This window comes from Anser brachyrhynchus (assembly GCF_964034855.1).
Source record: "Anser brachyrhynchus genome assembly, chromosome: 25".
Classification (NCBI taxonomy): domain Eukaryota; kingdom Metazoa; phylum Chordata; class Aves; order Anseriformes; family Anatidae; genus Anser; species Anser brachyrhynchus.
In genome coordinates, this window is record NC_137718.1 from 4,739,621 (window position 1) to 4,767,617 (window position 27,997).

General features: G+C 49.5%; 2 protein-coding genes across 14 annotated transcripts in view; one reads left to right on the plus strand and one right to left on the minus strand.

The window, feature by feature from the left end:
- Positions 1 to 18,490, plus strand: part of B3GAT1 (beta-1,3-glucuronyltransferase 1) — an 89,095-nt gene extending 70,605 nt beyond the window's left edge. For 4 of the 13 annotated variants that reach the window (XM_080568084.1, XM_080568087.1, XM_080568092.1 and 1 more), the window contains 6 exons: positions 1,654 to 1,772; positions 4,822 to 4,907; positions 4,991 to 5,330; positions 8,122 to 8,418; positions 14,763 to 14,880; positions 16,153 to 18,490. In XM_080568084.1, coding sequence (XP_080424210.1) covers positions 1,654 to 1,772; positions 4,822 to 4,907; positions 4,991 to 5,330; positions 8,122 to 8,418; positions 14,763 to 14,849 — 929 coding nt within the window. In that variant the 3' untranslated portion in view covers positions 14,850 to 14,880; positions 16,153 to 18,490. Of the gene's footprint in view, positions 1 to 1,653; positions 1,790 to 1,927; positions 2,075 to 4,821; positions 5,331 to 8,121; positions 8,419 to 14,762; positions 14,881 to 16,152 lie in introns of those variants that run through there. The other 9 variants (XM_080568090.1, XM_080568091.1, XM_080568089.1 and 6 more) reach the window with 8 other exon arrangements.
- A 467-nt stretch (positions 18,491 to 18,957) lies between these two features.
- LOC308182626 (beta-galactosidase-1-like protein 2) overlaps positions 18,958 to 27,997 on the minus strand; it is a 28,003-nt gene continuing 18,963 nt past the window's right edge. The window contains exons 11-19 of the mRNA XM_080567575.1: positions 27,472 to 27,552; positions 26,856 to 26,962; positions 26,305 to 26,451; positions 25,852 to 25,923; positions 24,913 to 24,991; positions 23,694 to 23,781; positions 21,224 to 21,338; positions 20,177 to 20,293; positions 18,958 to 19,719 (exon numbers count right to left, since the gene is read on the minus strand). Coding sequence (XP_080423701.1) covers positions 19,633 to 19,719; positions 20,177 to 20,293; positions 21,224 to 21,338; positions 23,694 to 23,781; positions 24,913 to 24,991; positions 25,852 to 25,923; positions 26,305 to 26,451; positions 26,856 to 26,962; positions 27,472 to 27,552 — 893 coding nt within the window. The 3' untranslated portion in view covers positions 18,958 to 19,632. The remainder of the gene's footprint in view (positions 19,720 to 20,176; positions 20,294 to 21,223; positions 21,339 to 23,693; positions 23,782 to 24,912; positions 24,992 to 25,851; positions 25,924 to 26,304; positions 26,452 to 26,855; positions 26,963 to 27,471; positions 27,553 to 27,997) is intronic.

The following is a 27,997-nucleotide window of genomic DNA, read 5'->3' on the forward strand; positions in this document are numbered from 1 at the left end:
TTCTCTGGAGACCCTTCCAGAAGACTGGCTCTCTTTCATCACCCTTACTGGCTGCACCTTGCCCTGATCCACCGCGACCTCCTTCAGTACTGCGCATCCTTGCACTTCCACAATGCAGTTTTCCGGTGCGTCCACGGGCTGTGTCCTCTGGCGGGGGGCTCTTGGGGGAGGCACTGCCCCCGCGCGTGGTGCCAGAGGGGTTGCTGCATGCAAGGGGCACGCTGGAGTTGGCTGGGGATTTTCTGTCCTGTGGGGTTGTTGTATAGGTTGAAATAAAGGATTCCCTGAAGCATTTGTTGAGGATTTCCATGTGCCCTGGAAGGACAAAGGCCAATCTCTGTTTTCCCTACCCCTTGTCTTCCCTGGCAAATGAACGCCTCTGTGCTTGGAGTGCCTATGTGGCAGAGCCAGATTCTGCCCAGGGCCTTGCATATCCCTTGCCTGCACTTCAGAGGGGCAGCCCATCGGCTCTTGGAGCCATTTCGCTTCCAGTCTGCCACCGGGCTTGGTGCCAGAGGCTGCCTGTGCAGCCCAGTGGTCAAGGCATGGCCCTGGGCAATCCAGATCGACCCGAACTGGGCTAAGGAAGGCTTTGAGCCCAGATCTCTCCGTGACTGCCCACTGCCCCCCAAGAAAAGGCAAGCTCCAAAGGGTCTCGGGGGAAAACACCTGCGAAGTAGCATCTGTGTGCATCAGAGGCTGGGCTTGAGGAGCTCCCCCCTGATTTTAGGAGGGGATCTGATGGTTTCCAGGGCACTGCAGTGAAAGTAACCCGCCAGGTGGTGGTGGTGGGGGATCGGTGCTTTTCCCCAGCACTGAGACCTCGCCGCCTGTGGCTGCGGTGTGCTCTGGGCTCTCCCTTGTCTGCAGTGCAGCCCTTGAAGCAGCAGGCTAATGCATTCCCCCACAAGGGAGCCGTGGTACTAAACTGCTACCCATGTTTGCAAACTGTCCACCGCGCGCGTCCCTGCTAAGTGATGCACTTTGCTTGCCAAGATACTCGGATAAAATACAGCCTGCTTAAATCTTGTATGCGCTTGTATTGAATCAAAGCAAGCCATTGTGGCACTTTAATACACTCCAGCCGCAACACCTCCGAGATGGAAGAAATGAACCCGACCAGGCTGTTGGAAGCCTGAGTTAAACCCAGCTGCGTGGAAGGTGCCAGTGGGATGCTCTGAGCCGAGGGGATGACGATGACAAGCAACACACGGGGTCACTGGCTTCCCTGGAGCCACGTCCCCAAGAACACAGGCTCGGTTTCCCTCCTGGTTGCTGAGAGCTCTGCCCAGTGGAGGGAGAGGCTCTGGTGGGTCAGGGCGCTTGCTGCTGTGCTGATGCGGCTGGAGCGGTGTCTGCATCTTCCTAGGGCTTGGGCTCAGCACGGGGTGCTGGGAGAGCCGGCTGCCTGGTGGCTGTAGGGCCCTGTGCTGCGGGGGGATGGCTCAGGCACCGAGCAGCTGCTCGAGGGCCTTGCTTGCCAAGTGGGTGCAAAGGGAAGCAAGGCCCTGGGCACCCAGGAGGCATCTCTCTTGGAGGGGTGGCACACGCTCCTCTTGGTCAGTTTGATTTGCTGTTCGCAGGGAGGATTTGTGAGCTTTGCGTGCTGCCATGTGCTTTTCCCCGCCTGCTCACCGGTGCTTTGTGTTGCAGGTCTCCTGCCAAATGTGTCCCTGAGGTTCCTGCTGGAGGCCCCGGCAGCGCCCTGTAGAAGTTGTCTCCTGCTCCTGGTCCCAGCAGCCGAGGCCCCTCCAAACCTGCTTCTGCAATGGGTGGGTTGTGAGCACTGGTAAGACCTGCGAGTCGTGTCGCCTTCGCTGCTCTCTCCCTCTCTCGCGTTCTCTTTCTCTGTCCTTGTTCCTTCTTGCCCATTTATTTCTGTTCTCCATGTGCTCTGCTGTTCTGTCTCTGGGGTTTTCACTGTCAGGTAATGAGGAGCTGTGGGTCCAGTCAGTCTTGGAGATGCCGAAGAGACGAGACATCCTGGCTATCGTGCTGATAGTTCTGCCCTGGACGCTACTAATCACCGTCTGGCACCAGAGCACCATTGCTCCACTGCTTGCAGTGCACAAGGGTGAGAGAAATCAAACCAGCCCATGCCAAGTCTGTGCATCCCTCCCTCGTCCTCATCTCCTCTCCCATTTCATCTCTCCATGGCAGCCATGCTCATCTCAGCTCCCAGCCCATGCTCACGCAGAAGCCTCCCCACTTGTGCTGTAGGAACAGCCCAACGCTTTCCGGGCTTCTTTGGAGACATCAAACTCCAAGCCATGGGCATGCCCCTGTACTTGGGGAGCTCTTCATGACCTAAATCTAGATTCAGGGGAACAGAGCACGGAAGGAAGATGCTTTTCTTTGTTCCCTGGTGATCTGGGAGAGGAGTCCCTTTCTGCTGGCATTTGCAGCATGCTCACAGAAATTAGTCCAGCAGGAAAACTGCAAAAAAAAGAGAGCAGAGGAAGTAAAGCTGCTACTGGAGACAGTTGGTCTAGGAGACATGAGGCAAAAAGCATTTTTTTGTGTCCCCAGGAAAGCAGCAAACTGGTCCTCTTGGGCTTGAAGGGGAAGGCACGTGCTGAGAGCCAGCATCTGCCCTGATTGTTTGGTGAAGATAAAACGCAGGAGAAAAGCCAGATTCCACCTTAACCTGTCGCACAAAGCATTAAGTGGAGCTCTGGCTCAAATCAGACAAATGCGGGAGGTTCTTGGGGGTCCTCTCTGGCCAGAAGGGTCCTGGTTTTTGTCCCGTTCTTCTCAAAGCAGCAGTATCCGAGGGCAGTGAGAGCTCCAGGGGGCTGGAGAAAGCCACACTGCCTTCAGCCTTTGTTCTCAGTTCTGCCCTGCTGCCGGGGAAGAAAGCCAACTTGTTTGCTCTCTCCAGGCCCTTTCTCTGGGAGATTCTCTCCCTTTTCATTCTAGGGCTCACACCCATCCTCCACGGCTGCTTATGCTTTTGCTCAGCGGTCTGACGTGCAGTGTGAGCTGTCAGAGGTTCGGAGTCCACCCCGAGCTGTTCCACCTTGCCCTCCGGAGGCCTTTGGGCTGGCAGCACCCCCCAAGGCTTCGGGCAGCTCGTAAGGGAAGGACAGCTGTGAGCCTCTCTGAAAGGTGGACAGGGTGTCAGAGGACGAGGGGTCTCTGTTGGGCTCCAAAACAGGGCTTGAAAGTCTCCTAAGAACATGCTGGCTGTATCGTGGTTTGATCCAATGCCCTAAAAAACCAGGAGCTGCTTTTTGGTGAAAGGCCACGGCCACTGAGGTTCCAGCACAGAGACCGCCCCGCTCTGCCTTGGTCCTGAGCTTGCTGGTGACCTCGGTAAGCTGCTTGCTTTGCCTGTGCTGCTGTGAGCCCCCGGTGGAAAATGCGTGGTGGTAGGGACTGGCCTGAAGCTCTTAGGAGAAATTGTTTTGTACTTGTCATGCGTTTCTGAGATCCTTCGGCAGCAGGTGCTGAAAGTGCGATGTGTGTGCAGGCTGCTAAGCACGCGGCAGCAGCCGATACACGTGCCAGGATTTACAGCTGAGGGGCTGACCTGGAGGGGTTTGCAAACTATCTCGTGTGTCTCCAGCCTGGCTAATCGCGTTTCCATCTGTGCCCCGTGCATTCTGTGGTTTTATTGTTGAACTGATTCCAGTGCACTGCGCTTTCAGAGCTGTGCTGTGTGAAGCAGACGTGCTTTACCGTGCTAGGGCCTGATCCCAACACGTGCAGGACACTTTGCTCTTGTCCCCCCACCCCTCCAGACACACACCCTCCCTCCTTCGATGGTACGGTGTGTGAAGCCTTCGTTCAGGGCTGGTATCGATGTCTGTGCTGCTGGAAGGGTAACATGCTATGAACAACCACATAACAATTATAAGTAAGACCCTACTGGGTCAGTGCTAGTGTCTGTTCCCATTCTTTCTCATCTCAAGCTCCTGGCAGTAGCTGGCTTTGCAATCTCTAAGTTTTAGGTGCCCACCAGCTGGCTTATCTCTGCAGAGCGATGCCCCTTCACCTCTGCCAGTCCCTAGATGCAGACTGTGGTATCCCTGCCCGTCTGCAGTGGTATGAACCTGTGGAAGTTGCATCCTGGAAAAGTGACAAATGCAGGAATATTTTTTTTTTTTTGACCTTGAGCCAGTTGTGCCCAGGTCTCCCTTTGCGAGGATTTGAGGTGTTAGGGTCAGTTGATCCTACATGCTGTCAGCTGGTGCAGTGCTGTGCTGCTGCTCACATCCTAACACCGAACGGGCTGTTAGTTCAGAAATCTGTAGGGTCTTGTTGAGGAGAAGTTAGGGGCAGGCGAAAGTCTCTGCAGGAAAAAGCCTACAACTGCAGGCTTTAGTTTCTGCTGTCTCTGGACTTAACGAGTGTGTCTTGCCCTTCTCCGTGCAGCATCCCAGGCCGGTCAGGAAGGGGGGTACTGCAGTATCCAGACGATGCTGCCCGGGGAGCTTCCCTCTCGCCCTGGAGCTCTTTGGGAATGACAGATCGCCAGTCCTTGATGCTATTTTCGTTACCTAGATCTGTCTGTCTCTTCTGGGTGCTTTTGGAAGCTGCTTACTCTGAGCAGCACCACTGGGCTGGGCTCTCAGGCCTTGCTTGGTGCTGCTCTTCTACCAGGAGGAACTTCTTTTCTCACGGGTGTGCGTCCCTGATTCCTTTATTCATCCGTGTACTTATTTATTAAAGCCTCCATTTCAGCTTGTTTCCTTTCCTCTCGAGCTGTGGGGTGACCTCCTGCGCTCAGCAAGCAGCCTGCGGGCTCGGCCCGGGGAGGGTGGGTGTCGGAGGACCGAGTCCATGCGGTTTTTTCTTCTCTCTCGTACCCTTGCTCAGATGATGGTGGTGACTCCCGGCGTGATCTCGCTGCAGGCTTGGACTCCAAGGAATACTGCTTGTCGGACCGGGACATTGTGGAGGTGGTGAGGACAGAATATGTTTATACCCGCCCACCCCCGTGGTCAGACACCCTTCCCACCATCCACGTCATTACACCCACCTACAGCCGGCCCGTCCAGAAGGCAGAGCTGACGCGCCTGGCCAACACCCTGCTGCACGTCCCCAACCTGCACTGGATCCTGGTGGAGGACTCGCAGCGGCGCACGCCGCTCATCACCCGGCTGCTGCGGGACACGGGGCTGAACTACACCCACCTCAACGTGGAGACACCTCGCAACTACAAGCTGCGGGGAGACATGAGGGATCCCCGCATCCCCCGCGGGACCATGCAGAGGAACCTGGCCCTGAGATGGCTGAGAGAGACCTTTAACAAAAATAACAGCCAGCCTGGCATCGTTTACTTCGCCGACGATGATAACACCTACAGCCTGGAGCTCTTCGAGGAGGTAAGAGCCTGCTGGGGGAGCCCCAGCCAGCTGAACGCAACAGATTTGTGTGTGAGTTGTAAAAGATTATCATGTACTGAGCCAAGGAGATCCTGTACACATCCCCTGAGCTCTAGGTCAGTTCTGTCTCTGTAGTGGTTGCCCTGAAGTTTCCTCCAGGGCTTGGCCACACCACTGCAAAGCGTGCGCTTCCAGTGTCAAAAGTAATGCAGAGCAATGGGAACCCCAATTTGTCCTGTGGCACGTGGTGGAGGCATACTAGTGTATGTCTGTGCTTGTCACCTGAAGTCATTTGCAGCATTTGAAGGGATCTCGTTGCCCTGGCTCTGCACTCCCACCTCTGCCTGTTGGTGCTCCCAGCTGCACTGCTTCCCTCCGAGTGGCAGCACAAGGCTTTTCCCTTGGTGGCAGAAAGCCACGCTAAAACACGTCCACAAAAGGGTGTTTATGACGAGGAAGAGCGGTCGTCTCGAGGCAGGAGCTGGCTGGTAAGACCCTAGCAAGAGAAACATGCAGGTAGTACTTACTGCAAAGGAAGAAGAGCCATTGTTAGGGCCGGAACATCAGCTGCTCTCCTTCGTACCCGCACAGACACGTGTGTGTGCCTAGGAAGAGAACCCTTGGCCATCCTCCCTCCATGTCCCACCCTGGGGGAGATTTCAGGCTGGTTCCTGGTCTGCTGTTATCCACTTTTCGTCTCTGCCACCAACGTATTGCACTCGGCTATTTGTTAATCCCTGTTTGTTCTTGCTTGAGGAGTCCCTGGGGTTTCTCCTCCTTGCTTGCCATTTGCATTTGTTTGCTCTCATCCCAGAGCGTTCTGTGCTTCAACTCTGGAGCTGTCGAGAGCCCGGCATCTGCTCTGTGCAGCTCCCAGCCGAGGGAGCAGACCTTCAGAGTTACGCCTGAGTGCTGTTGGCGCAGGCAGAGCACTCGCAGGACGTCTTCTTCAGAGATGCTCTCTGCAAATTGTCTCTGGGCTGCCGCACACACGAGGAGCATGCGTTTGTCAGCGCTTGCTTCACCTCCCAGAAAAGTGGAGCCCTTCCTGCAGCGGGGAGGTGTGTGCAGCGCTCCCCTCTGCAGCTCGTCCTCCTGCGGCACCGGGGAGTGATGGGCTCAGGGTGATTTAAGCAGGGGCTGGGGCTGAGCTCTCAGCCTTGAAGCTTGCGGCTCAGGGAGCTGTGATTGCAGGCAGGATTTCAGCACATCCTGACAGTCTTGTCAGACTCGAGCAGGGGAAGGCTCCCCTGTGCTTTCCCACTTTTGCTGCCTGTTCCGCGCTCGCGCGGGCTGTAAATGACCTCCTGCCCCTCTCCCTGTCTGCAGGGAAGCAGCGGTCTTACAGCGCCACGTGCACTGCACCTCCCCTGCTCCCGGCTCAGAAATGCCCCGTTCCCATCTGCCGAGGCTGAGCTCTTGCAGCAAGGGACAAGGACGTAGGATTGCCTCCTTAATGGTTGCCAGATTTCATTCCAGGGATCTCCTGTTTATTCATTCCCCCCCCCACTTTCTCTCCCCGATGGCTTTCCCTTGGGCTCGGACAGCCACAGGAATACACGCGCTTTTAAAACTGAGAGCAAATTCAAACTGAACGCAGTTTTTCCACACTGTCCTTTGAGGCTGGCTCTGGCAGCATCCTCAGACAGACACCGTGCATTAATAAAGCAGAAAGGGTTCCTCCGTTCACCCGTGTGCTTCACGCGGGTGCTCTGCTCGCAGAGGCTTCTCCTCTCCGAGATGTAGCTGCAGCTCAGGTCGCATGGAGCCGATGAAATGTGCTGTGAAATGCAGAAGACACGCATTATTGCTCCCTGCGGACAGGGACGGCCGTTAGCATGTGTATAATGCAGAAGGGCAAGTGCCAGAGCTCTTCTGGTCTCGTTTGCAGTAATTAGCAGTGACTAGATTAGCTCTGGGAGATCCCTGATCTAAGGGACTGGGCTGAGAGCAGGAGACGAGGCTAAGCCTGGCAGCAGAGCAGGGCAGGGTGCCGGGGGGTGCGCAGGCGGGCTGGCAGGCACATCATCTGCACTGGCAAGCACGGGCATCCGAGGTGTCCCCTGATGGCTCCTCTCTGCTTCTGCTGACTCCACGGGGAGCAGAAGCCTCCAACATCCCTCTGGGCAGCAGGAGCGGCTGCAGGGCCCTGTCCTGTGTGCTGGGAGCTTCTGGAGGGGCTGTGCTTCCAGCTGTCCCCGAGCTTCTGGGGAACAGTTGTGGTGCCTCACCCTAAGGATGCTTTTACCCTTAATGTGCCTCAGAGGCTGGGATCGCAGCTCAGACTCCTTAGCTTTCAGAGGAAACGCCTTTCTTCCTAGATAAGCCATCCCTGGGTCCCCAGGTGGCCTCGGACAGCGTGCTTCCCTCCTCTGCGTCCTGGTTTCCCCAGCTGTCCGCGTGGAGAACCCAAAGCTCTAAAGAACCGAAGCTCCAAAGGCCTTCTGACCAAACCCACATCTCGGTTAGGTTTCGTACCGGCAGCTTTGTTTCTAGCACTGAACTCACACGTGGTCCCCAGCTGCCACTTCCCAAAGCACTCTGCTTCCCCGGCCCCAGGACGTGTGTCCTCGTGGGGGTGAGCAGAGCACGGAGCCCCGCTGCCAAGCCACAGCGGGTGTCTGGGAACCGTGACCCGGGCTCTTTGCTGCACCATGCCCGCCGTCCGGCCCCCGCAGGGCAGCGAGCGAGGTGAAGGCGCGCTGCTGGGGTGCTGCTGGGGCCCTGGAGGCGGCGTGCAGCCGGTCCTTCTGCGTGCACCCACCCAACGCTTCTCTTTCCTCGCCTGCAGATGCGCAGCACCAGGAAGGTGTCGGTGTGGCCGGTAGCCTTCGTCGGCGGCTTGCGCTACGAGTCGCCCAAAGTGAACGCCGCGGGGAAGGTCTACGGCTGGAAAACCGTCTTCGACCCGCATCGGCCCTTTGCTATAGACATGGCGGGGTTCGCTGTGAACCTCAGGCTGATCCTCCAGCGATCTCAGGCTTACTTCAAACTGCGAGGAGTGAAGGGGGGCTACCAGGAGAGCAGCCTGCTCCGGGAGCTGGTCACCTTGAACGACCTTGAACCGAAAGCTGCCAATTGCACTAAGGTACGGTCTCCTCCTCGTTTACGGGATGCGAGGGTCTGGTGGTGGGCCAAAAGGCCGTTCGGTCGCTTGTCCTCTGTGTCTTGAAGAGAGCACATCCCCACTGCAAGGGTGCTGGGTAATTGCCTTTAAAAAGGCGTGGTGGGAAGTTCCTTTTTTTGTTACGTGCTGCTGCTGGCTGCAGTAGGCTTTGAAATACGGAGTCTTCTCTTCCTTAAATTATCTCCAGATAACATCCCTATTATTTTCAAGATCAGCTTGCCTGTGGCCTTGCTAATCTCCAGGGGCAGGGAATTCCCTGGGTGAAATGTAGGTTGGTTGCTTTCCATGAATTCCTTACGATGGCTTCTGAGTGCTGGTATGCCTGCAATCAGCCAGTGTCGTATGAGATCTGGCTCTCTGGAACTTGTCTGAGCTGTAACCCAGCAGTACCATGCCTTGTTGTTTCCTGCCTGCGGGGCAAGACCGTGCACATAAAAGCTGCCTTATTGCAATGTTGCCTCTTCCCTCTTGTTATCAGTAAAATATCGCTATAGCTGACCGCAACAACGCCGATTTTTCTGTGCTAGGGAGAATGTAGAAATGTTTTAATGCTTGGGGTAGTGCGCTGAGCTCTGGGAGGCTTCCATGGAGCTTCCTTTTGGGGGGATTTTGCTGGTGATGACTGTCAATTATTTGACTTTACACGTAGTCTAGGAGCCACCAGGTTATGAAGCAGAACCCCTCTGTGCTAACTAAGATACAAACACAGGATACGCTGATGGCTCTTGCCCTGAAGACTTCCCAGGCTAAGATGAGCGACAGCAGATGGAAATCTATCTGGGATGACAGGGAAACACGCGAGATACAATGAGACAGTGCTGGTTAGCGTGACAGGCATCAATCATGGCACAGCAGCAGCAGCGATGCTGTCATGTGCTTTGAAAGCTTTGTGAGTGGGTGCCCGGAGCACAGCCAGCACCGGAGGGGCTCCATTTGGGATCAGAGACCCCCGTGCAGTGCTCGGGCCTCTGCCTGTAGCAGGCAGCCACCCAGTCCGATTCAGGGACTCTTTATTGTGTAATCCTCCCAGGTGGATTTTTCTTTTTTTAACAAATGAGCTGGTACTGCTGATACACCCCATGTTGGACCCAGGTCTCCATCCCTTTGGGGGTTACTTTGAATAATAACTTTTGCCTCTGCTTCGTGGCTCCCAGCCCCAGTAAAAGAAGGATCTGGATGTTCAGCAGTGCTCGCGCAAGGAGCCCAGGAACAAGGAAGAGGCGCTGCGGGGGAGAAATGACTTTATTTATTATCTGATACCTGCTGTGCCTCCTTGTTTAAATCTGCATGTCTGTGGTTAGGCGTGTCCAGCATCACACAGATGGCCTCCTAAGGGTGGGCAAAGGGACTGGGTTAAAATTAGATCTGTGCTCTTGGGCACTGTGTCAAACAGGCTCGCAAAAGGCCAGCCCAGCAGGGGCTGCAGTGGGTTGCTTACCTCACGAGTATGATTTGGAGGTCTCTGGTTTGTTTTTGTTGTTGTTTGGTTTTGTGGAGAAGGATATAGATACATCTGGGCCTGCCTCTTTCCCCTCTTAGTGCCCTCCCAGCTAACAGGAAAGCGCTGGCTGGAGATGTGTGCTGCCAGCCGATCGGGGGAGATGCCCGGGTCGCTTTCAGGCTGGTGCACAGAAAAACAGGGACTTTCGCTCCGTGGTTATGCAATCTTTGGGAGATCATCCCTGCTGTAAAACAGCTACAAGGAAAGAGGCTTTGTTTAAAAGGCTGCGAGTAAGAAATGAGGGCTGTGGGGGAACACGTGGAGGAAGGAGAGGAAGGGAAAGGTTATTTGCAGGCAGGAGGTAAGGCACGGCGCCGTCAGACAGGCTGCTGGGTCAGGGCCGTCCTGCGGGAGCTGCAGGTCAGAGCTGATGAGGAAGCAGGAGCTGCCGGCCAGGATTTGAAGCAGACTGCATTTCTTTTCTTGGCTGGGCTGTGGGGCTGTGACAAGGGTCCTTGTTGTGCACTGCCTGCTCCTGGCAAACCCCGCGTGCGGCGTTGCAGGTGGAGCTTTGCCTTTCTGCTCTCAGCTGCTGCCAGCAGCCTCCATTTTCCAGTTGCTGTTTTGTTCATGCTCCTGGCGAGGAGGAGAGTCCGGACCAGCAGCAGAGAGGGACAGAAGCAGGCTGGGGTCCGGGGGTCCTCTTGCCCCAGGATGGAAGCACGGACTCCTCGGTGGGCAGCTGGCACGCTTTGCCCTGCTCGGCACAAGCACGCGCCTGCTTTGCGGTGAGATTTACATTACAGATTATGATGTGCTCAGGTACAGTCATTAAGGAGGGATGAGAGAACTATGTAAGATAAGCACAGACATCTGTTCTCCCGAAATGCTGTCTTCCCCGGGTACAGTGCTGGTATTCACTTGGTAGTGCCCATCTGACCTCAGCCCACAAACACTCCTGCAAAAAGCTTGTGCTTTGGCCAAAGACATGCATCCTAGTTATTTTCTTTGGTTTGAGATCTGCTCAAAATGAGGGAGAAAATGAAGGAAGCCAGCATTAATTGCCTAGTGGAAAAGAGTTAGCCCTCTTCGTCAGGAGGGAAGGACTGGTTTACACCGGAGTTAAGGGAACAAGGCTGTGCAAGCATGCCGTGTATTTCTGCGTCCTGCTGCTTCTGCATTTCCCACACACACCACCAGAGCAGGCAAAGCTTGCTCCACTCCATTGATACATCAAACCTGACAGGATCAAGGTCTCAGAGATCTTGTGTTCCCACAAGGTTGATGTAACTGGGACATACTCTGCTCCCCATTTTCTGTTAACACCTGAGGAAAGGAGCTGCAGTGTGCTCAGAGGGCGCTCAAGGGAGGGAGACCTTACCAGTGGCCCCCGCTCTTAAAAACCTCAGCTGGTACTGGTATGAGAGGAGAGACCACAAAATACCAGGTCAGTGGAGATGATGCATCTCATTCCAGCTGCTCCTGGACCCCCTCATGGGCAGGAGGGAAGGAAAACGTCAGCCTAAGGCAAGAAAGCTTGCAAAGGAATACTTTGCTTCCTTCCGATTTTATCCTGTGGTGCTACAGCCAGAAGGCAGAGGAATTGGCTTCCTGAGCTCTTTGTGTTCTTTCAGGGGCTGAGCAGCAGGGTACGGATGGAGCAGATCTGTCCTCGTTTTGGTTGGATTGTTCCTGAAACGGGGCTGCTGTCTTCCTGTAGGTTTGTGCCTGGTGGTTTGCAGTGAGCCGTCAGTACCCTGGCTGCTATGCAACAGCACCTTGTTGGTGAAGCTTCACACGCACGCCACAACAGTGCTGGAGCTGTTGATTTTTATGAGACGTGCAGAACTTGGAGGGTTCTTTGCACCTTGTCACATCCTGATTAGTCACCAGAACTGCTGTGCCAATGCCATCCCCTATATCACGGCTGAAAGCCGTAATTACACCCAACTAGTTCGGGTTTTGCTGCACCGTCTGCCTGCCCCGCTCCACAGTGGACCTTCAGCTCCGTGCTGCTCAGGTTGGCGATCAAGTAAGTTTTGCCCATAATACCTATCACAAAGCAAAAATCTTCAAGTCGGTGTAATGGCAGAGCTGAAAATTCCTGTTTGAGCTCTGGCTCATTTACCAGCAGCAGGGCATGTGGCCGTGATTCGCAGCACACGGGAGGAGCAGAGGCACGGGGAGAAGCACGCTGTAGTTGTTGTACCAACAGGCAGGCTGTGGCGAGAACGGGGCCTCCATGATGCCTACGAGACCCTGCAGGAATTTGATTAGGCACAAGCTGGGAGGAAGCAAATCTGTCGTTTCGGCTTGCTCTCTCTTTTTCCTTCACGTTGCATAGCCTCCCTTTCAAGTAACAATTATTGGTGTCCTCCGTGGAGGCTTGAAATCTGTGACCCCCTCCAGCTGCAGGTCAACTTCTTGGCTGTTTGCTTTTTAATTTCCTGTTAGAAGACAACGAAAAAGTCTGCGGTGGAGATGAATCCTTGAAATCTCTCAGGTCTGTTCTGAGTCCTGTGATTCTGGATGAGGAGGCTGGAAGTGAACTGCAGCAGCAGAGATTTCACTCTCCGGGTGACCCGTCTGAGTCAGTGATGCACACTTGGTCCCCTACCCTGCTTGCTCCTGTGCAAGCCGTGCTTTTTGCACAAGCCAAAGCTTCCCCGAGACATAAAACAAACACACTCCTTGCGGAGAAAATCAGGCAATTGGCTGCGAGGAAAAGCAGGTGTTTCTGTACAAAATGGTGATCTCCCTCCCATGTTAAAGAGCATTGCGTGACAAACGGTAGAAGCCGCTGAATCAAGCTGCAAACTGTGAAAAATTAGTCAACTTCAGTCAGTTAATTTAACGTAACTGCCTTTTTGGCACTCGGGTTTAACAACGTAGAAGCGGGATGCAATTTAAAAGAAAAGCTATTAATCTGTATTTGTGGTCTTCTGCTCACGGAGCGCGTGCCTCAGTGGGGAGAGCTGTTTAAAGGCGAGCCGTGCTGCTGGCAGAGCGCGGTGCCCGGCCATCAGCAGGGCTGTGTTCGTGTGGCAGCAGGGGAAACAGCTCCCACCTGCTCCCGCTGGGAAGAACCGCCTACAGGATCTTATTCCTAGCACCTGGACTGCATTAAGGTTTGTGCTGGATGAGGAGCCCGTAACGAACGCTTACCCGGCCCCAAAAGCCACTCGTGGAGCCCTGTTTGGCTTTGCCTTTTGAGAAGAAAGCAAGGCCGTAATTGCAGCAGCGCCGCTGCAGCGGGTGAGCGGGGCGGTGACAACGGCGAACTTCGACGAGAGGGCTCTGAAGTGGCTGCGCGGGAGCGATGGAAGAGGTTTTGGCCCCGCTCCAGGCAGCGGTTGGTCTCGCTGCCTTGGCATTAGCCGGCGAGATTTGAGCCCCGCGCAGGAGGCGAGCGCTCACATCAGAGACAAATTTGGTCAAACAGCTTCTCGGGAGGGCGGGGGTGCTCCTGTTTAACTACAAGGGTTTGAGGAGGGCTTTGTTCGTCCTTCAGAAGCAGAACGCGGCCTAATTTTTCAGGAAAGCAGGGACTGGGTATGAAACGGCTTGCAGATAGTCGGATTAAAGGCACGGAGTATTGTCATAGCAACCAGAGGGAGACCCCCGCGAGGTAGGAAATAGCAGTGAGCAGGTGAAAGGACGCAGGAAACCAGCTCTGAAGGGATGAAACTGCTCCCAGCAACGCAGGTTTAGGAGCAAAACAATGAGTTTAATTGAGTCTGGTGAGGGGAGAGCATTTTTCAGCAGCTTCCAGAGCTGCCTGGGCTCGTAGTGGAGCACAGCTAGTAGACACTATGGACCTATAGTGCTTCCCCACACCCCAAACATTAGACCACCGCTTCATTTTATTTTTTTTTTCCAGATCTCTCTCACAGCTGTTGATTTACATTAAATTTTGCTGCCAAGTCTGAGGGCAGTTTTTAGTACACGTTACGACCCTGACGTGCTTCAGCTCTGATTTAAGCAGGTTGGAGAGGGACCTTCAACGAGTTGCAACCTATTACACCTGGTAGAGAATAGCGGTGGCAGCATGGGGCCAGCATTTCAAAGGGCAGGCACGTGGGGCTTTGGAGGGGGTGTGGAGCACTAACGCTGGGTTACGAAGGAGCTGCATACAGCCCAGAGCGTGTGGCAGGACGGTCGTATTCTGCAGCTACCTTGTGCCTCTGAGACAGCAGAGGTGGCAACAGAGGACCAGAGGTACTTCTCCAGTCAGTGTCACTCCAACACCTCTTCAAAGTAATAGGTTAGAGGCCAAACTAACGGCTTCCGCCCAATAACGGACTTAGAGAGGCCCACTGAAAAATCAGTTTGAGCATTTCTCACAACCCATAGGAACGGGATGACTGGAGCAGCCAGAACTCCCCTTCTCTAACTGCTTCTTCCCTCTCCTGCAAGAGTCTCAACGTGACCTGACATGGCGAGAACGGCTCTTCCACTTTGAGCCTCCTGGCTAACTCCATCCCGTGTTGTGTAGTAACATAACCAAGAACCAGAGCAAGGAACTTGACTCTGGGAAATATGCATCTGATTCCCCAGTTCTGAGGGAGCTGCCTTACATCAGTGGAAAGGTTGATGAGCCTTTCGCAGAAGATGGTTGATAACTACATGGAAGGAGCAGGTTAATGTCCCACGACAGTACACTGTAAAATAGGTAATTTCTGTGCACTGTGCATTTTGGGTATCAGTAGGGCTACCTAAATGAAGTTTTATGCAAACCTCCTTTCAGCTGTGAATGCACCATTAGGCTCCAGGGTAGCTGGTTAAATTGCACTATTGATTTAATGTGCAAGAATATTTGTTAGTGCAGTGAAGAGATGCAGCTAATGACTGCTGGTTTCTTCAGATTTTAGTCTGGCATACGAGGACAGAAAAGCCTGTGCTGGTGAACGAGGGGAAGAAAGGATTCACAGATCCCAATGTGGAAATCTGACTGTGCACGGCTGGGCAGAGACCAACACCAGGTAAGAGCTTACGGTCTTCAGCTGTAATGAGAAGCAGCAGTAAAGAAGAAAAATCCTAGACCATGACAGGAAAAAGAGGAACTCTTTTAAACGTGACTTTTGATTGCAATTTTTCACATATCTGACCCTCCCTTGCTGCAAAACTTAGAGATTATTAATGAATCTCTCTTTTTAAAATCTCTAAGATAAGCTGCTAAAGGGGAACTACCTGGTGAAATCCAGGTAGTGAGAGTTTGGGCAGAAGTTATGCTATTTAAAGCAACAAAACAAAAAACTTGTCTAAGCAAGATGGGTTCCTTATTAACTGTACAGCTAAAGCACAAGGGTGAAAGATGTGGATTCACCCACCTGAAAATGCCTGAGGGAAGCTAAGCCAAGCATCAGTTAAAGCATTTTAAAGTCAGGCAGAAGCTTTCACAGAGGGAAGAATTTAATTTAGATCCACAAACAAGCCACACAAAGTCAGTGACAAGTAAGGGAGAGTGAGGATTAAATCCCACATGAGGCTTCATGTATTTATTTACCCAAGGTGAGCATGTAGTATCTTTTTCAGTGGAAAGGAGGAAAACACAGGAGCACACACTGGTGGCTGACATCTCGATTAGTTGTCCATGCCCTGGCTTCTCACCTTTAATTACCTGAGCATCCCGGTGCATTAAATCTTCTGCATCCCCAGAGCACACACTGCAGCTGGTTTGCTCGAGGGAAGGATGGGCTGTTTGCTTATGCCTGCATCCAGACTCTACTGCTGCTCTCCATTATTATGGGGAAAAATGTATGGAAAAAATGTATGGAAAAAAATGTACACACAAATCCCTGTAACTGGAGTATCGAACCAGGCCTGGAGGGGTGAGAAGGTTGCTGCTTGGTCTCTTCTCCTCTCACACAGAGAAGAGCAGTGAGGGCTACGGGAAAGGGGCGGATTTTCTCAGCAGCGGTGTATTTTTAACCGTAATGAGCTCTCTTACAGCACGTTCCCTTGGGCTGTGGTGATGGAGCCCTGCGTGCTGCAGTAGCCTGCGTTTGCGGCCTGTTGGCAGGACAGCAGAGGAAAGCCTGCGCTGCATGTTGTCTGCGCTATATATAGCGGCTTTGCAGAGAGGCTGTAGCTCTTCGGTGCTGTCACAACTGCTTTTCACTAACACCAGTTGCCTAGCAGCAGCAGTCACAGATCCGCAATCCGAGATGGGTTTTGGGTTAGTTCCAAGGGGTGGCAGCTAACTGCAGCGAGGCAGAAGGGTAATAAACATGCTGCTTGTGTCTCTGTTGCAGAAGATTTCTTCATGCACAGCCTACAAGGTTCCTCTCCACAGCATACAGCCAGCCAGACATGCAGTAGCCAGGACCTCTGCTGACTTCCAAGAGTTTTAGTGTACTGAAAACAAGCAACACTGCATACATAAACTACCCGGATTCCCCTGCCCTTCCTCCTGGACTCTGAGCAGAACCAGATGCTCTGGAGGTGGAAGAAAAAGCACAGAAAATACAAGACTGACATCGACTTCTGTACAAGACCAGCTGCCTCGGGAGCTGCTCGGTTTGGGAGAAGCGCATGCAGGGCATGATGCACTGAAGACGTGGCCCAGCTGGAATGGTAGTCTGGACTGAGGGGGCTGTTTTACGGGACCTGAGAGCAAGGGTGAGAACGCCCCCAGGAGCGTGTTGGCCCCTGATGATTGTTTTTTTCCGGAGACACACGTACCTGGTGGCTATGTGTGCGACAGCCTAAGCAGCTCTCTGTTCGTGGAGGGGACAGCTGCCTTCTGAGATGGCACCTTAGCCCTTAATTTTAAACCTACTTTAATCCGTGTTTATTACGCTGCACAAGACAGGAAGGTTTTGGGGGAGGGTGAAAAGCAAGGCAGGTTAAACAAACCCATAGCTATTTCTGTTTCTTTGTACCCCCTCTCCTTTCCCTTAAGCAGTTTCATGGTTTGGGAGGGCGCTCTGACATACCTCTGTGTTCCTGGATGGAGTTATGTTTACAGCACACGGTTCTCTGTTCATCCATGCTAAAATAACTGGGGGAGGGTTTTAGTGAGATTGTTGTGGCCCTACACCCTAATACTTAATCTGGACTCAGATCTTCGTTCTATTTAGCTCTCATTTGGTCCACGTGAACATTAGGTGTGGGATTCTCTGAAGGGTACTCCAAGAGAAAGACAAATTTCTACTCTTAAAAAATAAAGTTAACTGCTTAATACTAGGGATTGAATGATAACCGCTGATTTTAGTGCATTTACCATCCAGGTGGATTGTATCCTTCAGTCCTAGCTCCTTTTTCAGGGCCATGCCAGAGTACCGCCGAGCTACTGGCGTGAAAAGCCACGCTGGAGCAGTTGGAGTTAACTTCTGATGCACCCTTGTAAAGGGGATCCTGGGCTTAGTGCTCTGTTTCTTCAGCCCCTGGCTTGAGGTAGGTTGAAAAACTGTCTAAATAGAACAGTAGTTGCCTCTTCCCTGCTCTGTAACATGAAAGGAGCTGAGATAGCACTGAAGAAAGGGTATTTATTCTCTGATGAAACTATTTTGCTCCTCAGTGAGAGAGACGTGACTGAGCAATGCAGAAGAGGAACCTGGGTGCTACTACCTTGGTTGACTCTATTTGAGAGTGACAAACTTGCTGAGGAAGAAATGAAGGTACAATTTACCCCTTCTCCCCACCTCCAGCCCTTGAAAAATACACCAAAACACCCTTATCCCCTCCATAGTTGTTGTCAAACATGTGATCAATCCCCAGTGTCCCAATTCTTTCAAAAGGGTCTGAAGCACAATTTTACTTTTGAGTTGAGGGAAAATATAATCCTGAAAAGAGACTGGGTTATTTTTAGCCCTAACACACAGAATTATTAAAGCATTACAGATTTGTTAGCTTCCCAGTGCAGGAGCCTCCCATTGATCTAATGACTGTATATTTCCTAATATATTTTTAAATGTTTTTTTCCAAGTTGTTTTCTCCCACTATTTCAAAATCACTGGGGAAAAGCTGCCTTCTTGAGCTCCCAGTCACAGAAGCCTTGCTACGTAGCCTTCACAAAAATGTTCTTTTAGATGCATTGGCTGAAGTGCTACTTGGATAGAAACCGTCTGATCCTACTGGCCACTAGCTTCTCTGTGGGAACAGGCTTGTTACCTTGCATTAAAATGGTAGCTCTTTGCACTCTGGCAGGTTTATTCTGTTCTTGTACTAGCATCCCAAGCTCAGTTCAGTCTGCATACCCTAGAGTGGAAAGAGGCATTTTTAAAGGCAAACAAAGCTCTTGTGCTATTCAAGTAGCTTCCAAGTGATGTCCTCTCCTGGCTGCATGTTTTGTTCACTAATGTTAGTTCCAGTCCCTGCTGAGTTGCAACCTTCCCTCCTGGGAAGGAAATAACTTCCAGAGAAACACGAAAGGATCAGGTCCTGAACACAACCCTGCTTTTATGCTCCACTCTCCTCAAAGTTGGTCACACGGCTCTGGGCGGGCCCTTCCAGCTTGCACAGAGGCTACCACGGTCCTTGGCAGCAGAAATATATGTTCAGTAAGACCAGCTCTGGCCAGGATGGAGTGTATTACAGCTGCAGTCTGTTCTCAGTTTTAAATAAACTATTTAAATTTGTTAAATAAAATCAAGTATGGTTTTTAAGAGCCAGAATACCCTGCAACTCCATTATCAGAGCCAGTGCGCATGCCTGGTGTTTCTCTCATAGCATGAATCCTCCGGTTACTGGAACAGAAAGCAGGGGCCGAGCAACTTCTCAGAGACTCTGAACAGATTCACAGCTTCAACTCGATCTCTCACTAAAAAGGTGGCAGCTCCTCAGTGACTGTGGAGCTGATGGGTTAAAAAAACAGCATGTTTTCCTAAATTCCATGTTTCTCTTTAGAGGGACACAACAACAACAATCTATGATTTCACAGCAGGTGTAAAACTAGAAAGTATGGATGTGCTCCCCCATTTACAGCTGTGTGTGCAATCCCTTTACTTCTTGTAGAGCCAAAATCTGATTGCTGCTCCTTTGTAAGGGGGAATTTCATCTTCAGGTGCTTTAAAGTGAGGGCAGAAGTAGAAGAATGATGGGAAGCTCTCACTCCTGCCTGACCTGAAACAGAATTGTATTTCTGACTGAGGAAAAAACATATCTGACTTTTTAAAACTTTTTTTTTCTTTTCTGAGAGAGAGATAACCTCCATATTAAAACTTAGTGGAAAAAAAGCTCGGAGTTAACTTATTTGACAACCAACTTGGCTTCCAACAAGCGAACAAGTCATGGCCTCTTTGCAGACTGAGTTGCTAAATTCTGCCTGGAAGCACAACAACATGGTTTTCCACACCTGGTTACCCACATGTTCACCGACTATTTTCTCCCTATCTAATCATAAAAACAAAGAGGCCAGTAATAACACATTTTTAAAGTCACTGGAGAGCTGAGCTCAGGTTTTGGTTCAGATGGCTTCAGTTCTCTCTCTCTCTCCCGCCTCCAGCGCCTTTTTCCTCCCCCACATTCACCAGACTGTCCGTAACATCATGCACAGTCATCCGAGCCACGGGTCCTTGGTAGTGCAGGCAGATGAGCTTCTGCATCCATCAGCGCAACAATGGACTCTGGTTCCTTCGGGGCCCATTCTCTCTTCTGAGCTTACTGCCAACAAGCAAATCCTTTACCTGGGTCTAGTGGAAATTAAGATGCCCAAGTGCCCGGGCCATCGTGTCCCCAGACATGCAACCAGGAATATTCAAGATGAACCAAACACGGGAAAGAAGCTCCCATCAGTCCACGTACTGGGTCCTTCCTAAATAAGGTATGTCAACAGACTGTATTATCCGTCCTGCAGTGCGTTCTTCAAAAATGACAATCTGCAGAAGAGAGGGACACGTAATGTACCTTCATACAAAGACCGAGTTACTTAAAAAATTTGTAGAGGTAAAGGGCATACAGTCACGGCAGGGGAAGGAAGCATCAGTTAAAGAGACCAATCAATATTAGTCTGAGCAGTAACTGATTCTCCTTCAGCACTACATGATGCAGAAAATGAACTAGCACCAAATCAGATTTGTCTTGATTTTGAACTTGATGCTGCACTTCGAAGTTTAGCTGGCATCCTCGTCATGTCTTAATGGTTGTCAGAGCCACGTCCTCAGCTTTAGAGCAGCACCTTCCTTAATTTTCACAGATAACAGTCTCCTTCCTTTGTTGTTGTGCTGGTTTTAAGCTGCAGATAGCTACTTAATGCACTTTATGCGTTTTTGGATTGTGACCCAGAGCAGGATCTTTACTAATACAAAAAAGAGAAACCCCACCAAAGGCTCTCACCTCATTGTTTCCTTTCCGTAACCAGGGGCCAGGAAGGTAGAGTGTTTCCTGAGGTCCAATTCTCCAGTAGCGGCCGAGGTTGTGACCGTTGACAAACACGACGCCTTTTTCCCAGCCCTGGAATCAGGACACCACACAGAATGACTGATGAAGCCGTATCTAGCATCCCCGCAGGAAACTCAGCCTACTTTCACACTTGCATTCTTTCAAGCCACTTTGTGCAGGTTTTCCATTGGCTTTCCCTGTACAACTCCCTGAAGCCAGGAACATTTAAGCAAGCCCTGTTGAGCGGGAGTTACCCTTAACGCTCGCAGTATTAATTAAAAAGATAAAGCTTTCAAAAACAAGCAATTTGAGATTCATGGTCATACAGAAAACTTGATTCAAACAGGCATATCTTTATTTCTTCCCAAGCACAGAGTGTCTTCCCTCACCTATTTCCCAAGCAACAGGACTACTGTATTGCTATTGACTAGCGTAAATTACAACAAAGCATAAAAGGAGAAGTGAATGGTACAATAATGACTAGCTTGAACCATAGGGGGTGGCTCTAAGGGAGTGAAATCAGAGGAGGAAATTTAATAATAGTTAATATCTCGTCTTGTGTTCTGTGCAAAAGGAAGAATTTTCCCCAGATGCAAGACGTGAATGCTAACTCCCATGCTGTGTCTACAAAGAAGCGATTCTTCCCATACCACATGAAGAGATAGGGATAAAACTAGCACCCCCTTTATTTTTTTTGGTCATTACTCTTCTGCAACAAGAAACAGCACTTGTGTATCAATGAACAAGACTAACCATTCATCAGCAGTTTTGCAGGGTCAGTGTTGCCCATGTTTTCTCATCAGGGCCACCACAGACTGAACAGAATTACCTGCCAGCTTTAGAAGGCTTCTGCACCCTCAAAATAATTTGCTTTCTCAAAGATCAGAGGAAGACTACAAGACAGTGGCGTTGACTCATTCAGAGCTATTACACAAAGCCCTCTCTCATCAGCTTTTTGAAAACCTTGAAGGAAAAAAATGGTGGGGAAAGACAAAGACTTGCCTGTAGCTTCAAGAAAGTATCCTGTGGCTGATGCTCTATCCACAGCCTTCCACGAAAAAAAGCAGGACCCACAAAGTAATCTGGGACCGCACTCCATCCAGCAACATGCTGCAAGCTGTAAGAGAATGACCAAACATAACTAACAGCAGGGAAGCACCAGGCAGCACTGGGAGATCCAACAGAAGCCTGAGGATCATTTCAAACCCCTGCTTACAACATGGATGAGCTTTTTACAAGGTATCTCCTTCCATGCCTGATATGCCAGGCAGTTGTTTCCTACTGGTAGAGCCTGAAGGTAGTGCTGCAAAAACACGGCACCATTTCACTACTGTAAACATTCACGGCAAGCACCTAGTTGCTATCTCCCCTCCACTTCAGGTAAATGTATTGGTGGTACATGTCTCAGTCTTCATTATCCTCGCCACAATACTGAAATGCAAGTCCTCGGTAAAAGAAAAGGATATATGGAGCTCTCTGTCTCTAGCACTGTACAGCCAAGTGACCATCTCTGCTTCACGCTGGCTGCTGAAGCGCCCCATCCTGCTTCAAACAGGACAGTACCTTGGTGTAGGCTTTAAATGCACGTGGCCTGTGCAGTCTAAACTAAAACCTGCAGAACTAGTACGATTCAGAACAGGCCTTCCTGCCCTGACAGAATACAGCAAGCTAGTTTTTTTTTTTTTTATGATAACCACAAAACCGAGGCTTCCTAAGGCACAGACAGTGAAGTTAGGCTCAGTGCAGATCAGCAAAGCTGACACATTCTTTACAGGTGACTGGAATTTGAACTGCTCTTTGCATTTACATGTTATGGCAATGTGTTCAGGAAACGTTAAGACAGCACTCACATTACTGCATAGAGCTGATGATCAAACAATGATCTAGTCAGGAGTATCTGAATACTTGGCTGGAATCATTACCAACCCTTCAATACACACAATCCCAGGCATTTTTCTTGCACGCTCTCCATAGATCTACTGTCCCCTAAAATTGTGCTAAAGCTCTAGCTGCAGGACTAACAACAGCTGACTGTGTTTGGGATCAAATGTTTGGGATTATGCTGAAGTTGTGTCATGCAACTAGTAACTGGGTCTTAATCCTGTTTAAAGCAAAGGAAGCTTAGTCTGCCAATCTACAGACAGCATTTTAATTTTGTATGCAATTAGAAGAAACCAATCCTATCACGGAACATGAACACACCTGTGCAAGTTTGTGGTAACTGGGGGCAATCTGACATTATTTCTTACCTGTGGCAACAATTTGGGAGCAGAGGACAAACAGAACAGCAAATAAGGAGCGTAGAAGTCCCACAGAAGGCTTGAGCTTGTGTCAGAACACGTTCCTTCCAACCCTTATGAGCTGCATCTCTTGGATGCAGGGAATTTATTGATCCAGTGCAGCTTGACTGCTACTGAATTATTCAGCTAAAAGCCTACGACAATTCCTTTCACAACACCACGCGCTCCATCCTCCTACGCAGCGACTGTAAGCTGATTGTGTTTCATTGCTACTGGTCAATTGCCAGTAACTGACTGCAGCGTTGATTAATCTTGCTTTTTGTTTGGGCATGGCAGGTCACTCGCTGTAATGTCCCTCACTGGAAATACTCTTCTAAAACAACTCTGCAGACAAAGGTTATGCAGGTTACCCCATCAATAAGAGTCCTTCATGTAGTACCCTAGCACCTGTTAAGTTTGTCCTTAGAAATTTCAAAATGTGTTTTTTCTTTTTTTTTTTTAAAGCCATTTCAGTTTAACAGCACCTCCCTCTCCTTCCTACACAAAATGTGGAGCTGTGATATCTTAGGGGATGCACATGTGTTATCTTCTTGTATTAACAACATAACTGAAAATAGTCTTTTTGGAACATTGGCCGGAGTCCACAGGGCATCTGTTGCCTTAAACATTTGCTAAGGTTTCCTAACAGAAACCTAACAGAGGCTCCTTGACTTACCCTGCAAGGCTTATTCAGTCTTCCTTGAATTGAAGCAAAATAACTTTAAAAGCATGTAAGAGAGGAAGCCATCTGGACTTGTTAATGTACTATTAGTAGCTTGCTAGAATTAATCCTTCCCTCGTGAGCTTGAATTACTAAATATATCAGCCAGACTGCTAATTTGAAGCAAGGCACCACCTTCTCCAACATGTGGGTGTGCTGGGACCCACCCCTTTGGGTAAGCCACACTTTTACCTACCCGATCTAACCCTGCAGTACAGGCTGTGGGGAAGTCTTTAAACCCTCCACAGTGGGAATACATTTTGCCCCTCAGTAATGGAATGAAGAAAGTGGTACAGTTGTCTGCGCTATTTTGGGCAAAGGCATCATCAAGGAACTTCCAGCGCAAAAATTCACTAACCTACGTGTACGTAGCGTTGCCTTTCTGATTCACATTTAACTGCTACTTATTAGGTTTTGTACTGCTGCTAAACAGTTTCAAATGAGCAAGAAAAATCTTTAAAATCCCACAAACCTTTTCATGAAGCCAGGTTTCATCTCCAAACTGTAAATCTTGAAGTTCCTCAAGGGGGTTTTATTCAAGAAGACGTCACCAATTAAGCCTACAAGAGCAATGGGGGTAATGAAGAGTTGAAAAGCAGCTAAAGCTGATAGATTTTCCTATTTGAATGCGAGGAACAGCAGGAGATGGAAAGCAGCCACATTCTGCAATGGAATTAGAGTCCATATGGTCCCATTGCTCATCCAGACTGAGTGGAGAACATTACTATACTTTGGCCTCTCCACTCCCTCCTTTGCTTTAACTCACTAAGCCGTTAAACACCCTCCAAGCAGAAAACATTGCTGGCACGCACAGCAGATGGGGTTTTGTTGTTGCAGTTTTTTAGTTAGCTGCCCATGTATAGGTTTTTTAAAGCAGTAGATCAGTTACTTCTCTAATAGAAACAGCAAAATTTAACAGATGAAAGCACTAATGTCCAGTGCTTATCCACTGCTTTTCATCCAAAGATCATAAGACACTTTAACAAGTAATTTACCTTCAGCCCTCTCTTGTTAGGTAGTCTCCATGTAGCGGTCAAATCTTGGTCCTAGTCTACGCCCCCTAATTACAGGACTGCAGTTGAGACTGCCTAAGCAGCAGAGGCTTTATATACCTCCTCTGCAGTAAAATAAAATTAGTACAGTCACATGCCTAACTCCATTAGTCTATTTTGTATACATTTCCCCACTAAAATAGAATCCTGGGGTTTCAACCTCTTCCAGCTCCACAATTGTATGTAATGGACTTGAACATTTCAGCAAATTCTGCTCAACAGGATGCAATTCATTCCTCCTGAATGTGTTGAATATTGTGTGAGTTTTAAAATGCCATGATCCTTCAACCTCAAACCCCAGGGGAAAGCATAGATTAGAAAAGGTCTTTTCTGTCTGAAGTAACACACAGAGCAAGAGAAATGGGTACCCTAACATCACCAGGCGAAACTGGAGTAGAATAAGATTCACTGATGGCTTTGTTTTCTGTTGTTTTTTTTGTTTCATTGTTTTTTGGTTTTTTGTTTGTTTGTTTACAAGGTCCCTCTGTCTTACTGTCCCCCTGACGTCCTGACTATAACTAGGATAGCTACACTGGGTCTTCAGTTTGATTCTGTGTAAAGTGCTTAAGAAAGACAGTTTTACAGTGGTAGAACTATCTAGGACAGTTTGAGGCTCCAAGAACAAAGAACCTAACTTACCTTTCCTCTGTTCATTCAATGCCAGGCCATAATTGACACGACCACGGTTCTCTACTAAGAGTCTTAGCTGCCTGAATCCCTGAAAAAAAAAGAAAAAAAGAAATGGAAGAGCATCAGCTAGACCAGAGCACAGCATGTGCTGCATCAGCCGTAATGCTTGATAAACAAAGGTCAGTAGAGGTGTTAAGGAGATGAGGTAGCAACAGTACCTTTGGCAGTTGCATTCATCTGTTTGCTGAGGAACTCAGTCTTTTCAAAAAAGGTTTCTGTTTTTTCCTTTTCCATTGAATTTTAAGTACCATTTTGATTTCACACACACACACAGCCAGAAATGGAGTTGGACACAGTGCAGGCATGTAGCTTTGCCATGAGTCATAAGAACAACATCTAGCACACACACCCACTCACATAGTCCTAGAGGCCATGCACAGCTCTGTTGACATGCATCCAATCAATATATTATTTTTAATGCCAGCTTCTGCCAGCTTAAGGTTACTGTCAGAGCTAGAGGGAGACGTTCCCCCTTGTTTCATTTGAGACCCAACAGGTGCAAGAGCCCCCAAAGCACCTACTTTGTGCTGAGGAAGACAAACATGGACTTCACCTGCACAAACAGAGTGCCTACACTTGATGTCTACAGTTTGTGGGTGTGGCGGGAAGACTGGCAAATTTTACACAGCAGGGACTGCACTGACTTGGATCTGCTCCATGGCAGAGTATTCAAAAAACATATCTAAATTGCAAAGAATAACTTGGTAGTGAAATCGTCAGTAGTGAAATTGTGTCTAGTTAGGGTATAACAGCTGTTCTGTGCCAGAATACCATCCTAGCTAGTTAAGTGGGGTACGTGGGAGGTGCCTCCTTGAGAGCTACGTCTCTTTAGAGGTCTTGGTTCTGTTACCCACATACTATTGCCGCGAGCAATCTCCAATTAGTTACCTGTCCTTCAGGAAGGGAGAGCTCCACGGTGTTGTAATCCAGCTCACCAACATACATGGTGTTAACAAACACCTGCAGAACAGAGCACAAGGGAGGAGAGCAACGTCTAATCAATTATACTATAATCATGTGTTGCATTGGTTATTGGAGCTGCATTTGGGGAGAAAACTGTTCCACAACTCTGTTACTGATCCAGTCTAAGTGGAAAAAAAGATTCACCAACAACATTTACCAGAACATTCAATATTCTGATATTTAAAGACGTTCTAATTGTTAGTAGACCTCAAGCTGAAAGGGTTGGGACTTCACTGAGAACTGAGAGAACAAGTCACACTTGTAATTTAAAACCTCACATTTATTTTACTTCATGGTTGGCCCACTTTCTGCCCAGCTGCCAAGACCAAAGCGTTGACATCTGTGTGAAGTTACTCACACTTGCCCCGTCCTCCTTACCTGTGCTCGGTCACGGACATGGTCCCTCGAATGCAGGTGTCCACCACCAAATATGACAGTCTCGTAGAGTACATATCCATAGGACTGCCCACTGCTATCATTCACACGGAGGTTCTCCATGTTAACTGGAAACTCTGATTTAATGGGCTGCAAAGGAGAAACACGTTTAATGTCAGATGTGGCCTCTGAGCATCAACAGGCCACTTAGTGGCAATTCATTGAGATAGGTGTTCCACTCTGCCACAGATTACATCGACCCTGTAAGCCTCCAGAGATCTGTCCCAACCTGAATTACCTTACAAACCCCATAAAAGCTACAGCAACGAAGACAAGGCACCAGGAAAGGGAGCCAAGGACTTGCAAAACCGGAATCCCAAGAGAACAGAAGTAGCAGTAAAAAGTCTAAGATAAAAAGATTTGTCTCCTTTGCATATCCTTGACAAAACATTCCCCACCCTTATCCTTACAGGATAACATGCCAGTGCACTGTCTTTTCCACCTAAGAGGTGATGCCTTTTAGTGCTGAGATGCATTAGAATTGGTCGTACTACCTGTATAAGAGATGGTAACACATCCCAGAGAGAGATGTATTGATGCAACAGGATTGCACCGTATGATGCCTTGCTTTCAATCATGGGAGGGAGAGGAAGAGGCTGGCCTGTGGTGCAAAAAGAAAGAGAAAGATGGAACAACTATTTCAGATGCATAAGGTCAATACAGATTTAAGGCCCTTCTAGACTTCATTTGATCAGCCTTTCCGTTACAGAACCCTATATCTGCTGCAAAAAAAAAATAAAAAAATAAAACAAGTATAAGCACTGGGTGAGAACTATAGTTATTCTGCAATAATGGCCACCTATCTGGTCCTGGAACAGAAAACACTGAGGTATAGTAAGATATAATATAACCAGTGGTGTTCCCTTCAGATTTGCACTTCCAATTAGCCAACATACACTTCCCGGCACAGACAGAAGCTGCTAAATGCTACCTGCCTGCTGATAGCAGACAAAATACCCGATGTCCCTGGTCCTCCCTCCCATCCTTTGGAAAATGCTCCCAGGCAGCCAACCAGAGCCACAGGGCCCCAGCAGAAGGGCCAGTTTGAACAAGTCTCTGATTTAGCGCCGTAGGCTAGAACAGCATTTTGGCTCTTGGATTTATAATTACCAATGATTGCACTGAAGAGTTGTCGGAGTTTGAAAAATTTGGATGTGTAGTCTCCAGCCTCTGTCAGCACAGCATCGTAATCTGAAAGAGAAGCACACATCTGGGATGGCCTTCACACACACTGTCATCTAAGAAGTAAAAGCCCAAGACAATTAGCATCGTGTTATGGAAATTCAGTCTCCTATCAGCGTGAATGTGGCTAGACAAGCATACAAATTCTCCTAATTTGGAAAAGGCCCACTTACTGGGGAGCAACATCCTTTGAGAGATCTAACTTGCACGTGTGTCCATAATTTCACCCAGGATCAACTTTTAACCAAGGGCTGCTGGGATGAAAAGAGCTTTACAATACAATGTGACTTGGTAAAACAAAAGACATAACAGTATCTCAGATCACCAGATTTCACTAGAAAGAAGAGCCAGCCTGGACATAACATGAAGCAACACAATCATCTGTGACTTTTGTTCCCAGTCCAGAACGAGGGGATCCTCCACACCCTGGAATGGGTCTGGAAATAGGAAACCC